This window comes from Anomaloglossus baeobatrachus, chromosome 6, assembly GCF_048569485.1.
Source record: "Anomaloglossus baeobatrachus isolate aAnoBae1 chromosome 6, aAnoBae1.hap1, whole genome shotgun sequence".
Lineage (NCBI taxonomy): Eukaryota > Metazoa > Chordata > Amphibia > Anura > Aromobatidae > Anomaloglossus > Anomaloglossus baeobatrachus.
The window spans coordinates 490,616,013-490,631,268 of NC_134358.1; the positions used below are offsets into that span (position 1 = coordinate 490,616,013).

The 15,256-nt window shown below is 45.8% G+C and overlaps 1 protein-coding gene across 2 annotated transcripts in view; it reads left to right on the forward strand.

Moving 5' to 3' along the window:
- Positions 1-15,256, forward strand: part of LOC142244497 (solute carrier family 22 member 13-like) — a 44,370-nt gene that overhangs the window by 1,778 nt on the left and 27,336 nt on the right. For both annotated transcript variants that reach the window (XM_075316731.1, XM_075316732.1), the window contains exons 2-4: positions 10,337-10,440; positions 12,378-12,532; positions 12,998-13,166. In XM_075316731.1, coding sequence (XP_075172846.1) covers positions 10,337-10,440; positions 12,378-12,532; positions 12,998-13,166 — 428 coding nt within the window. The remainder of the gene's footprint in view (positions 1-10,336; positions 10,441-12,377; positions 12,533-12,997; positions 13,167-15,256) is intronic.

A 15,256-nucleotide genomic window follows, 5' to 3' on the forward strand; every position in this document is an offset into this window, starting at 1 on the left:
AGGTGGGTCTTCAGGTTCCTCCTGAAGCTTTCCACAGTAAGGAGAGAGTCTGATATGCTGAGGTAGAGCGTTCCAGAGTATGGGGGAGGCACGGGAGAAATCTTGTATGCGATTGTGGGAAGAGGAGATGAGAGGGGAGTAGAGGAGGAGATCTTGTGAGGATCTGAGGTTGCGTGCAGGTAAGTACCAGGAGACTAGGTCACAGATGTATGGAGGAGAGAGGTTGTGGAGTTTCCTCTCATTCACGGCAGCGAGGCATTAACCCTTCTACAACCATTCTGAATTCTAGAGAAATTAACATTTTGCTGAATACGTAAACTAATTGTTAACCCCCTTCAAATTTTACAACAATTCTGACCAGTGTCACTTTATGATGTAATAACTGTGGAACGCTTTAATGGATCACAGTGATTGAGATTTTATTTTTTTTTGTGACATGTACCGTACTTCATGCCACTAGATAAAAAAGTCAATACTCAGTCCTCGAGAATGAATTCTCTTTCTGATATTTTAAACATTCTCTACGCACATAATTTTTGAATAAAGAACAACATCTTATGCGTTTCTGAATAATATTCCTTAAAGTCACGATTAAGGAATTTTATTCCAAAATGCGTAAGATTTGATATTTTTAAGGCCGGTCTCAGACGTCCGTTTTTAATAAGGTACAAGTCACACGCATGGTTATGTTCATACATGTGTCACGCGTGTGTCACACATGTGACATCCGTGTTTGCACACATGTGACAGGTACCGGAGAAAACACGGGTCTGTGAAATAAAAAGATTTTTCATATTTACCTGCTTTCTTCGGCTCTGCTGCCTCCCGCTCCTGTTCGCCGCTCATTATATTCATTGATTATTCACCGCACTCAGGACCTGGAAGCCGGAGCAGCACCGCCGAGGACAGGTGAGTATTCTGCAAACACAGTGACATCCAGGAAGTCATTGGAGTTCCCAATGAACTCTGATGACATCCTAATGACACCCGCGCTCCAGCTTCACAGGTTCATCAGAGTTTATTGGGAACAGTGATGAGTCCCGATGCTGTCCCCGCGATGCTCCAGGTTCTCACACACACACACACACACACACACACACACACACACACACACACACACACACACACACACACACACACACACACACACACACACACACACACACACACACACACACACACACACACACACACACACACACTCTGCTGTATACTCACCCAGCGATGCGGTCTCCGCCACTGCAATCTCCAGCTACACAGGGCACTGAATATTCAGTGAGTATAATGAACGGGGGTCAGGAGCGGGAGGCAGCAGAGCCAGAGACAGCACCGCTGGATACAGGTGTATATATAGAAAATCTTTTTATTAAAACGACCTGTGTTTTCTCTGGTATGTGTCACCAATTTATCATTTTTCCAATTGAATTTACAAAACCAATTTATTTTAGGCGCCACATCATGTTTGAAGTGACTTTGAGAGGCCTATGTGATAGAAAATACCCGAACGTGACACTATTCTAAAAACTGCACCCCTAAAACTGGTCAAAACCACATCCAAGAAGTTTATTAACCCTTTAGGTGCTTCACAGGAATTAAAACTTTGTGGAAGGAAAAAATGAAAATGTTACTTTCTTTGTCGCTCCATTGGGAGACCCAGACAATTGGGTGTATAGCTTCTGCCTCCGGAGGCCACACAAAGTATTACACTTTAAAAAGTGTAACCCCTCCCCTCTGCCTATACACCCTCCCGTGGATCACGGGCTCCTCAGTTTTATGCTTTGTGTGGAAGGACTCGGTCCGCGCCGCAGCGCGCTCCCAGGTTGGCCCCTAGGTCTCAGGCGGAGTACTCCTGCCCGGACCACAGTCCTAGACCGGCTAAGCGGGCTCGCTGGGAATCTTCTCCGACTTCTTCACGCTGCTCGGGTTCCCAGCTTGAGGACTCTCTGGAGGACGAGGCGGACGTCGCAGCTCAGGGCTCTGACCCTGACGTCGCCCTTAACCTTGATACACCTGAAGGGGACGCCTTAGTGAATGATCTTATCTCGTCCATCAACCAGGTGTTGGATCTCTCTCCCCCGCCTCCTACTGTAGAGGAGTCGGCGTCTCAGCAGGAGAAACACCAGTTTCGGTTCCCCCAAACGTACACGCAGTGCGTTTTTCGATCACTCTAACTTCAGAGACGCTGTCCAGAAGCCCAGAGCGGTCCCGGACAAGCGCTTTACTAAGCGCCTCACTGACACGCGTTACCCCTTCCCATCTGAAGTCGTTAAGGGTTGGGCTCACTGTCCCAAGGTGGATCCTCCAGTCTCAAGATTGGCGGCTAGATCCGTGGTATCGGTTGCAGATGGCTCATCGCTAAAGGATGCCACTGACAGGCAGATAGAGCTCCTGGTGAAGTCCATCTATGAGGCCACGGGCGCGTCTTTTGCCCCGGCCTTTGCAGCCGTGTGGGCACTCCAAGCTATCTCGGCTTGTCTGGCTGAGATTAATGCTGTCACACGTAATTCTGCTCCGCAAGTTGCGTCTTTGACCTCTCAAGCGTCAGCCTTTTCATCCTACGCCATGAACGCAGTCCTGGACTCGGCTAGCCGTACAGCTGTAGCATCCGCTAACTCTGTGGCAGTCCGCAGGGCCATGTGGCTGCGCGAATGGAAGGCAGACTCGGCCTCCAAGAGGTTCTTAACCGGTTTGCCGTTTTCTGGCGAACGATTGGATGAGATTATTAAGGAATCCAAGGGAAAGGACTCCTCCTTACCCCAGTCCAAACCTAAGAGACCTCAGCAACGAAAAATACAATCGAGGTTTCGGTCCTTTCGTCCCTCCGCCAAGCCCCAATCCTCTTCGTCCAGCAGGCCGGAGAAAGGCCAGAGGAACTCCTATGCGTGGCGGTCCAAGTCACGCCCCCAAAAGGCCGCAGGAGGCACTGCCTCCAAGACGGCCTCCTCATGACTCTTGGCCTCCCCTAGCCGCATCCTCGGTCGGTGGCAGGCTCTCCCGCTTTGGCGACGCCTGGTGGCCACATGTTAAAGACCGATGGGTGAGAGACATTCTGTCTCACGGTTACAGGATAGAGTTCAGCTCTCGTCCTGCGGCTTGTTTCTTCAGAACCTCTCCGCCCCCCGCTCAGGCCGACACACTTTTTCAGGCAGTGGACGCTCTGAAGACAGAAGGAGTTGTGATCCCCGTTCCCCTTCAGGAACGTGGTCGCGGTTTTTACTCCAACTTGTTCGTGGTGCCAAAAAAGGACGGATCATTCCGTCCCGTTCTGGACCTCAAGCTACTCAACAGACATGTGAGAACCAGACGGTTTCAGATAGAATCTCTCCGCTCGGTCATCGCCTCGATGTCACAAGGAGACTTCCTAGCATCGATCGACATCAAGGATGCTTATCTCCACGTGCCGATCGCACCCGAACATCAACGTTTCTTGCGTTTCGCCATCGGGGACGAACACCTTCAGTTCATGGCATTGCCTTTCGGCCTGACGACAGCCCCACGGGTTTTCACCAAAGTCATGGCATCCGTCGTGGCGGTCCTGCACTCTCAGGGCCACTCGGTGATCCCCTACTTAGACGATCTCCTAGTCAGGGCCCCTTCTCGGGTGGCGTGTCAACAAAGCCTTACCTCTGGCTCTGGCGACTCTCCAGCAGTTCGGGTAGATCATCAACTTCCCGAAATCCAAGTTGACACCGACCCAATCACTGACTTACCTCGGGATGGAGTTTCATACACAGCCAGCGGTAGTCAAGCTACCGCGGGACAAACAGCTTTCTCTGCAGGCAGGGGTGCAATCACTTCTTCGGAGTCAGTCATACCCCTTAAGGCGCCTCATGCACTTCCTGGGGAAGATGGTGGCAGCTATGGAGGCAGTGCCGTTCGCGCAATTCCATCTACGGCCACTCCAATGGGACATTCTCCGCAAATGGGACAGGAGGTCGGCTTCCCTCGACAGGAACGTCTCTCTTTCCCTTGCAACCAAGACGTCACTTCAGTGGTGGCTCCTTCCCAATTCTCTATCGCAGGGAAAATCCTTCCTACCCCCAACCTGGGCTGTGGTCACCACGGACGCGAGCCTGTCAGGGTGGGGAGCGGTTTTTCTCCACCACAGGGCTCAGGGAACCTGGAGTCCGATAGTCATCCCTTCAGATCAATATTCTGGAGATAAGGGCAGTGTATCTAGCCCTATTGGCTTTCCATCGGTGGCTGGAGGGCAGGCAGATCCGTATCCAGTCGGACAACGCCACTGCCGTCGCATACATCAACCACCAAGGCGGCACTCGCAGTCGTCAAGCCTTCCAGGAAGTCCGGCGGATTCTGCAGTGGGTGGAAGCCACAGCCTCCACCATCTCCGCAGTTCACATCCCGGGCGTAGAAAACTGGGAAGCAGATTTTCTCAGTCGTCAGGGCATGGATGCGGGGGAATGGTCTCTGCACCCAGAAGTGTTTCGAGAGATCTGTCGCCGCTGGGGAACGCCGGACGTCGATCTCATGGCGTCACGGCACAACAACAAAGTCCCGGCATTCATGGCACGGTCTCAGGATCACAGAGCTCTGGCGGCGGACGCGTTAGTTCAGGATTGGTCGCAGTTTCGACTGCCTTATGTGTTTCCTCCTCTGGCGATGCTGCCCAGAGTGTTAAGCAAGATCAGGTCCGACTGCCGTCGCGCCATTCTCATCGCTCCAGACTGGCCGAGGCGGTCGTGGTACCCGGATCTGTGGCATCTCACGGTGGGTCAACCGTGGGCGCTTCCAGACCGCCCAGACTTGCTGTCACAAGGCCCGTTTTTCCATCTGAATTCTGTGGCCCTCAACCTGACTGTGTGGCCATTGAGTCCTGGCTCCTAGCGTCTTCAGGGTTATCTCAAGATGTCATTGCCACCATGAGACAGGCCAGGAAGCCAACGTCCGCCAAGATCTATTACAGGTCTTGGCAAATCTTCTTATCCTGGTGCTCTGATAACGGTTTTCCTCCATGGCCGTTTGCCTTACCCACTTTTCTTTCATTCCTTCAATCCGGAATGGACAAGGGTTTGTCACTCGGCTCTCTCAAGGGCCAAGTATCGGCGCTCTCCGTATTTTTTCAAAAGCGCCTAGCCAGGCTTCCGCAGGTCCACACGTTCCTGCAGGGAGTTTGCCACATAGTCCCACCTTACAAGCGTCCGCTGGAAACCTGGGATCTTAACAGGGTGCTAACGGCTCTTCAGAAACCACCTTTCGAGCCGCTGCGGGATGTCTCTCTATCACGTCTTTCGCAGAAGGTGGCCTTTCTAGTGGCAGTCACATCACTCCGGAGAGTGTCTGAGCTTGCAGCGCTGTCATGCAAAGCCCCCTTCCTGGTGTTTCACCAGGATAAGGTGGTTCTGCGTCCGGTCCCAGAATTTCTCCCTAAGGTGGTATCCCCTTTTCATCTCAATCAGGATATCTCCTTGCCTTCATTTTGCCCTAATCCAATTAACCAATGTGAAAAGGATTTGCACTCTTTGGATCTGGTGAGAGCACTCCGGCTCTACGTGTCTCGCACGGCGCCCCTGCGTCGTTCAGATGCGCTCTTTGTCCTTGTCGCTGGCCAGCGTAAGGGTTCGCAGGCGTCCAAGTCAATCTTGGCTCGGTGGATCAAGGAACCGATTCTCGAAGCCTACCGTTCTTCTGGGCTTCCGCTTCCTTTAGGGCTGAAAGCCCATTCTACCAGAGCTGTGGGTGCGTCCTGGGCATTGCGGCACCGGGCTACGGCTCAGCAGGTGTGTCAGGCAGCTACGTGGTCTAGTCTGCACACTTTCACGAAACACTATCAAGTGCATACCTATGCTTCGGCAGATGCCAGTCTAGGTAGGCGAGTCCTTCAGACGGCGGTTGCCCACTTGTAAGAGGGGGCCGTTTTTTTCGGCTCTTGTTTATTGAGGTATTCTTTTACCCACCCAGGGACTGCTCTTGGACGTCCCAATTGTCTGGGTCTCCCAATGGAGCGACAAAGAAGAAGGGAATTTTGTTTACTTACCGTAAATTCCTTTTCTTCTAGCTCCTATTGGGAGACCCAGCACCCGCCCCTGTTCCCTTCGGGCTGGTTGTTCTTTTGTGTACACATGTTGTTCATGTTGAATTGTTCTTTTGGTTCATGGTTTTCAGTTCTCCGAACATCCTTCGGATTGAATTTACCCTAGACCAATTTATAAGTTTTCGCCTTCCTGCTTTTGCACCAAAACTGAGGAGCCCGTGATCCACGGGAGGGTGTATAGGCAGAGGGGAGGGGTTACACTTTTTAAAGTGTAATACTTTGTGTGGCCTCCGGAGGCAAAAGCTATACACCCAATTGTCTGGGTCTCCCAATAGGAGCTAGAAGAAAAGGAATTTACGGTAAGTAAACAAAATTCCCTTCTTTTCCAACAAATATATTGCTTTGGCCCCAAATTTTGCATTTTCAGAAGGGTAACGGGAGAAGATGGACTAATACAATTTGTTGTCCAATTTCTCCGGAGTTTGCCGATCTCCCATATGTGGTGCAAATCTTTTTTTGGGTGCACGGCTCGGAAGGGAAGGAGCAACATTTGAATTTTGGAGTGACATTTTGACTGGAATAGATTGCGTATGTCATGTCATTTTTGAAGAGCCCCTGACATGCAAGACAGTGGAAGTGACACTGCTGGAAACTACACCTCTCAAGGAATTTATCTAGGGATGTAGTGAGCAATTTTAACTCGCAGACAATTCACAGTATTGTATAACATTGGGCTGAGTAACTGAAAAATTCCCATTTTTTTTTTCTCCAATAAAATATTTCTTTGGCCCTAAGTTTTAAATTTTCAAAAGTGTTAATAGGAGAAATTGAATGGCACAGTTTGCTATATAATTTCTCCTGAGTACAGCAATACCACATATGTGGTCGAAATCTACTTTTGAGGCACAGTACAAAGCTCAGAAGGGAAGGAGCGCCATATTGGAGTGCAGATTTTGCTGGAATGGTTTGATCGTTCCATGTCACATTGGCAGAGCCCCTGACATGCCATAAAAGCAGCCCCCCCATGTAACTCCACTTTACAAACTGCACTCCTCAATTAATTCATCTAGGAGTGCAATGAGCATGTTGCCTCACATAATTTTATACCTTTGGGTGGTAAAGAAAGAACAACATATTTTTACCACTAAAATGTTATTTTAGCACCAAACCTTTTCATTTTTGATAAGGGCTTATAGGCAAAAATGGACCACCCTTTGTTGTGAAGTTTCTGCTGAGTGCACCCATACCTACATGTAGTTGAGAACTACTTTCAGGCACAGTAGAAAGCTCAGACGGGAAAAAGCGCCTTATAATATTACACAGATTTCACTATTATGGTTTCCTGCTGTCATGTCCCATTGGCAGAGCCCCTGAAGTAACAGACCCCCATAAGTGACCCCATTTTACATACTACACCTCTCAAAGAATTCATATAGGAGTGCAGTGATCATATTGACACTACAGTTTTGTCACAGAATTTACACAATTGGGCGATCAAATAAAATGACATTTTTTACCACATTATTACCCCAGATTTTCCATTTTCACATGAGGAAATAGGTAAAAATGAGACCAAAATTTGTCACACAATTTCAGCTAAACCTGACAAGACCTTTAGCTTTACAGTACTACTTAGCCACACGGCAAGACTCAGGAGGGATGAAGCACAATTTGACTCTTGGAGTACAGCTTTTCCTAGAATAGTTTGCAGAATCCATATTCAGAGTCCCCAAGTACCAGAAGAGCAGAATTCCCCTTGTGTTCCCATGTTGGAAATTACACCCCTCTCGAAATTTATCTACAGGTGTACTGATGATTTTGACTCCATGGGTGTTTTTCAGAAACAAGCTGCAATGGACGTTGATGAGTGGAAAATTGCAAATCTGCCATTGTTGTGCCTAGTACATTATGCCCAGCTTGAGCTTCTGGAGACACGCACCCTATAAATTAAGCGGGTTCTACTCTCTATAGTAATGCCAAACATGTGGAAACTAAATATGGATAAAGCACACTGTGGGGCTCAGAATGGAGGTGGGCTCCCTATATTTCCATTGACAGAAGATGCATCTGAGTGAGGCCTTGTTTTTTATTTGTGGATTGAGTTGAAGCTTTCAATGGGAACATTTTACATAAAATTTGTAAAATTTTTAAATGAAAGAGGGAGTTACCAATGTGAGACATGTAATGACTGACAGCCTCTTCCCAAGGTCTATATGTCTCACACTGGTAACTCAACCTTTCACTAAAATAAGCTCAGGGAGATCTGTGTCTGTCCCCTAGATCTTACCAGCTCATTTACATATTAAGAAAAACATGGATGTGAGATTGCAGATATCAAGATATCACTTTATTCAACCTTTTATAACCTGCATGCACATGTAGATGGCTTAGGAGGGTTGATACTACTGACAGATTCCCTTTTTACAACTTAGGCCTCTTTCACTTGTTCGTGAAAAACCACGCATGTTTTTCACGGACATGTCAGAGGTGCGTTTTGCCCTCCGTGAGCCGTGTTTATGGGCTACGTGTGTTCTCCGTGCGTTATCCGTGATAACACACGGAGAACGGGAACTTTCTGCTCACCTGTCCCTGGCGTCGCTGTCTGTGGTGCTGATCTTCGGTCTCCGGTCCTGCCGCCTCCCCGCTGCTGCTCCCGGCTGCAGTGAAGTGAATATGCAATGAGCATAATGAGCGGCGGTCGGCAGCAAGTGACAGCAGCGGCAGAGTCTGCAGGGCTGGAGAAGGTGAGTAAAGTTTTGGGATTTTTTTTTCCCACAGACACATGTCTTTTCTCCGGTGCGTGTCACACGGAACACATCCGTGTGGTCCGTTTGCATTACGTGTGACACGTTTGCGTTCCGTGTGACACCCGTGATGCCGGAGAGAAAACGGACATGTTGCCGTGAGAAACACACGGACACACGTAAGTACGGAACGGACACACGTTCCATGTGAAAATACTTACGTGTGTCCAAAACCATAGGAATACATAGGTCTACGTGTGTACGTGTCTCCGGTACGTGAGAAAACTGCCAAACACGTACCGGAGGAATGTACGTGTGAAAGAGGCCTTAAGCATGGCAATGCTCAGTGATGCTCTGACGCTGCCTTAGCAGTCTGCAGAATGTGGAGGCTAAGAAGAAATTCTAAGGGTATGTGCGCACACTGCCGTTTTCTTTCTCCAGCTAAAAACGCACCTCTGGCCGGAAAAATGCATCCAAAAAAGTATGTGTTTTTACAGCATTTCGGTGCGTTTTTGCTGCGTTTTTCGGTGTGTTTTTGCCCCTGTATTTTTTTTTTTTTAACATTGTCAATGTCAAAGCGCAGTTCAAAAGCACAGAAAGAAGTCACACGCTTCTTCTTTTTTCTGCAATGAAAACTGCAGGTAAAAAAGAAGAGTGTGCACAGTCTTTTGGATTTCTGATAGAATTTGCTGGGGAAGGACATAGCTGCAGTTTAGGACCACAAACTGCACCCAAAAACGAAGCAAAAACGCAGATTGTGCACAAGGCCTTAGAGAAAGCATCATGCCTTGTGTGAGTAAGCTAAAGATTGGGCGCATGGGACTTTCCCACAGAACAATGACCCTAAGCATACCACAAAGTCCACCAAGAGCTGGTTTCAGAAGAAGTCCAGACGATTTTGGAATGACCCTCATCGCTGTCTGCATTTAGTGGCTATAATTTCATTAGAGGGATTTGAAAACAGAGTTTGCAGCACTTGAATGGAAGAACATTAGTGAACGGATCACTATTTCCTATGAAGAATGAGCTAAGATTCCTCAGGTACGCTGTCAGAAGCTAGTGCTTGGTTATGCATCACATATGAAGCAGGTTATAACAGCCGAAGATGCTCTATTGAGTACTAAAGAGACTTGTAATGATGAGAATTTTACCATCTGAGAGCAATGGACCCATTTTTTTTTCTTCCTGGGCATCTCCCTAGTTTTATGCTAGTTGCTTCCATTTTTTTTTCTTCTGTGATTTTTTTTTTAAGTTATACTGAAAAAGTTGGGCTTTCTTTCTAGCCAAGAAAATCTCTTGGAAAGTCACATGTGTTTTTTTGTTGTTTTTTTTCAAGTTTATCACTAAGCAACTTATGAGACACAGAGGAAGCAAATGACAAGTCTTCCGATTTGCATCGATGAATTTGGAGAAACCACTTGTTTATATTAGTTCAGCTATTTCATTTGTTACTGTTTCATTCATTTTGTGCGAATAGCAGAAAGTTTATAAATTGGTGCCCACCCTGTGGAAGTAAAATATACAGTGTACATGTACAAGCACATTACTGTGTACAGTGATGGATGCTAAATATAATTATCCTGTTTTTGTTATAATCCAGTTCAACCTAGTGTGTCACAGAAAAGAAGAGACTGACATATCCCAGGCCGTTTATATGTCGGGACTCCTTATTGGATCTATTATTTTTGGTCCCTTAGGAGACAGGTAAGTTATTATTAATAGCATTGTAAGGATCTTTAAAGCAATCCAATAAACAATTCAGACTAACCCTTTAAAGGGAACCTGTCACCGGATGTTCATAATACTTACCTAACAGTTGGTGTGGAACAGACTGTCAAATGGCCGACTCCGTTCTCCGGGTCCCGCGCCAACTCTTTCGGCCATCTTTGTCCCTTTTCTGAAGGTAGTGTGGATGACGCGTTCTACGTCATCTACACTAGCTAACAGTGAGGTCCTGCGCAGGCGCTCATTTTCAAAATATCGTTGTTCGGCGTTCCTGAGGCATTACACATCGCTACGTGTCACATCCCGGGAATGACGAACAACACCGTACTTGCGTCCTTCGGCAACAAGGTGGGGGTGACGTGAATGCGGCTGTTCTCCAACTCTCCGCTTCTATTGATAGCCCGCTGATTGGCGTCTATAGGAAGGAAAGTACGCTTGACGCGTACCTCCGATATTGTTTGCCACGGGCAGCGATTTGCTCGTGATGCACAAACGACGGGGGCGGGTGCGATCGCTAGCAACATCGCTAGCGATGTCGCAGCGTCTAAAGCGCCCTTAAGTCCTTTATTTATGAACTGCTGAAGCATTACAAATCCAACAGAATTGCTTTTGGGCTGGGGCCACACGGGGCACTACTGCGATGCTCGTATGAGACTCGGCTCGCGCTGCAGCACAGCAGGAGCCGAGTGTCATACGAGTGTGCCTGCATCTGAGGTCCGATCATGTGAGCAGACCTCAGCTGTGTGGGGCGGGCTGGCACTCAGGAGGGGAGGGAGGGATTTCTCTCCCTCTCTTCTCCGTAGCAGGCTATTGCCATTCTCGCTCTGCACTGGCAGTACACCGGTGTACCGCGAGTGCAGTGCGATTTTTCTCTCGCCCCATTCACTTGAATGGGTGCGAGAGAAAGAGTCTCGCATTAGACCCGCCGCATGCTGCGATTGTTTTCTCGGTCCGATTAGGGCTGAGAAAATAATCGCTCATGTGTGCTGACACACAGGCTAGAATTGGTCCGAGGGGAATGCAATGTTTTATCGCACTCCACTAGCACAGATTTTCTCGCCGTGTGGCTTAGGCCTGAATGATTCTCTCTGCTCCTTCTCCCTTCTCTTAGTGTTGCAGATAGCAGCAGAAAGGGGTTTGTACTCAAATCTCCACACAGTGGAGAAAGTTTCTAGAGTTCTAGGCTCCATTCAGGTGTCAGTATTTTCATGTGCGCAAAAAAATGTCAGCGTTGTGGATCCGTGTCATCAGTGTTTTTCACGGAAGGGTTAAATAAAGAAATTATAAAGCTTCTCCTATACTTTGCAATGTTAAACATGGACGCACATGCATGGCACAATCGATACCATCCGTGTGCTTTACATGTTTTTCATGAACCCATAGCCATTTATTTGCACTTTTAATTCATGCGACTGGAAAAAAAAGACATGTCTCGGTGAGATTTGCACAGACACGCAGTCCCAGAAAAACATGTACATGTGAACAGCCTTATAGACAGACTATAATGGGTACACATTGTATGGGTGAAAAATACATAGATGCAACACGAACAACTGAATGTGGCCTCATGAAGTCCAGAGAAGACATCCTGTAGATAAGGAGTAAATTGTATTAATTAAATGCAGGATAGAAGCTGTGCTAATTATATATATATATATATATATATATATATATATATATATATATATATATATATACAAATAAAATCCTGGATACACACAGAGCTCACATCCAGTCTGTATTACTAAGAGAGACTTTTTTTTTAGTGTGAAGTCCCCTAGGACTGATCAAGTGCTGTGCTGCACCTTAACTACACAGACATAAACCTATGGCAAAAAAATATATTTAACCACTTTGTATATGAGTGAAGAGGTACAATTAAAATGTTATTGATCTTTCTTGCTGTGTTTTTAAAGGCTTGGAAGGCGTCCTGTCATATTACTCTCAATGTTACTGATGTTCTCGTTCGGCATGGGAGCTGCATTTGTTACAAACTTCTATGTCTACACAGCGCTGAGATGTGTTGTGGGGATCGCCATGTCAGGAGTCCTGATTAATAATCTTGTATTAGGTACTTTACACTTTTTTCAAATATTGTCTATTATCCGACCCATAAAATGTTATAAATGATTGGAAGGAGTATGGCAAAACTAAAAACCTACCTATAAAACCTGCAAAAGACTTCATACTGGGGTGTAGGTTCACCTGCCAGCAAGACAGTGACCCTAAACATACTGCCAGATCTACATTGGAGGGTTTAGGTAGGTTTAGGGTTCATCAACTGCAGTGGAGGGTTCTCCAACTCCAACTGCAATGGAGGGTTCCCGAACTCCAGTCCTTAAGGCCCACTAACAGTGCATGTTTTCAGGATTTCCTTAGCAATATACGGTACATGTGTTGGATGAAGCACATATGAATGACATCATTGCTACATGATTAATGCAAAAACCTAGAAAATTATTTCAGTAATAGAAATTTTTACCTGTTTTTTTTTTTTTGTTATATTTGTAAACATACTCTGATTTTTATTTTACAGTTGCTGAGTGGGTGGGATCCTCCCATCGTGCCTACGCCACGATCACTGGTCACGTCTGCTTTGCAATAGGACAGATGGGGTTGGCCGGAATTAGTTATGCCATTAGAAATTGGAGGTTGCTACAGATTGCTTGCTCTGCGCCTACGGGCTTATTATTCTTCTATATCTGGTGAGGAAAGGCAGCATGAGATTAAAATTAAAAATGTGCTTATTACACGGATGAACAAAGATTTTGATAAATCATTAGTGCTTGTTGTTATTAAATCAGTTTTGTGTGCTCATTCTGAATCTACAATCAGAATTTTCCTATTGGCACCAATTTTCCATAATTTTGTTTTTTTTCCAATGAATTTAGCCCCTTCATAAATTACTTAAGCTTTTTAGGGGCTGGGATTGTAACAAATTTGCACTGTTCTTATAAAGTCGGTTTCTTTTCATACGTTGGTAACAATCAAATCTCTTTTTTTCCACAAGGTTGACTTGGGAATTTGCTCGCTTTGGGGTTATAAGTTAGATACCAAAAAGCTTCATTATCTCACTGCCCTTTGTGGATGTCAGTTGTATTTTTATAGATTCTTTTACTTTAAACTGTTATTAGAATAAATTTAATTTTAATTGTGTTGCTGTTCTTGTGCTGTAGGACATATTCTGTTCAACGTGTCACGCAGTTGTGTAAACCAACTCAATAACTTTTGCTATATTTGTGGCAAAGAGGCTTTAAAATCACAGAGAAGCATAGCACCGCTGGTGAATATAAGTTATTTCTCGTATTTTCAGCGAAATATTGGAGATCAAGACAAACTTTGAGCTTTCCAATATTTGTCGCTTGTGTTACACTTCTCAAAAGTTGGCTTAATGGTAAACCATGGCACATGGTTTCTGCTGTTTCAATGGTATGGCGGGGCCAAGAGAGCATTCTACAGATTGCTATTTCTCTATGACAAAGATTGCTGGAATAACAAGTAAAACAAAAAATTCAGTGAAATATCCAAACATTCCTTCAGCAATAAGGCTGGTCTCACATAGCTCAGAGCTGCCAGTCCCCGCTACACCAACATCTTATACCTTGGACCTGGAAAAAGATTTAGACTCTGATTTGGTGGAAGAATAAGATGATGAAGAAGATCCTGTTTTTCTAGGCCATGATTCTGGGGAGCCTCACAAACTAAACCAGGTGGATCTAAATTATTTAGTTTGTTAGCTTACCTATCAAACAGTCAGGTGGAGCTTTTGGCTTCAAGGCTCAAAGGCTGGCATTTGTTGGAGCAAGGGACCAAAATATGTTCTTTTCGCAATAGTCAGCAGGAGTTTGAACACTTACTTTCAATGGAAGAAGACCCAGGTAACTGTAATGATTCAAACTATCTGCTAGATGCAATGAGATAAAACTAGAAGTCCCAGAAATTTCGAGCTCCCCCCTGAAGTCCCGAAAGAGGGTCAAATGACAAATACAATAAACTGAATAGAACTAACTAGAAACTAAATGGCTAAACTCAATGAAAAACAATAACCTCCTGTGGTGCGACAGTAATGGCCTTAATTACAGAACAAAAGACGGTGATTATAGGTTGTTAGCTAAAATCCTTCAGGTCATTCGACCTGTCTATGGGTTCCAAAGGTAGAAATGTTAAATGACCCCTCTCTGGGACTTCTAGTGGTAAGAGCACAGACCTCAAGAATGGAAGCTTTTTATAGACTCTTCAAAAATCAGTTTAGAAGCGGTACTCCTGCATAATGGCAACAGAAATCCATCTGTTCCTCTTGTTTATGCAGCAAGTCTGAAAGAAACATGAAAATATGCTCCTTCTGCTATCAAAAATCCGTTACGACAACTACGAGTGGAATATGTATCTGAAAGTAATAACCATGGTGTGAGGGTTGCTGCTTGGGTATACAAAGTTTTGTTGTTTCCTCTGTGAGTGGGACAGCAGAGACCGCAAAATAATTGTCACAAAAAAACAGTGGCCACTTCTGGAAGAAAGACTGTCCTGCATCAGCCTTTGGTAGTTCCAGAAAAAGTTTTCCTTCTGCCATTCCACATAAAACTTGGGCTGAGGAAGAACTTATCAAGGCGATGGATTGTGATGGTGAGGGTTTTGCATAGCTCAGAAACAAATTTACAGAAATCAACAAGGCCACACTCAAAATCCCCACCTGATAGAAAAATTCTAAAAGCAGATTTGGAATCAGGATGAATTACCATAAGGATGTGTGCTCACATTCAGTGTTTGCAGCGTTTTGGATGCAGTATGCTTAAGC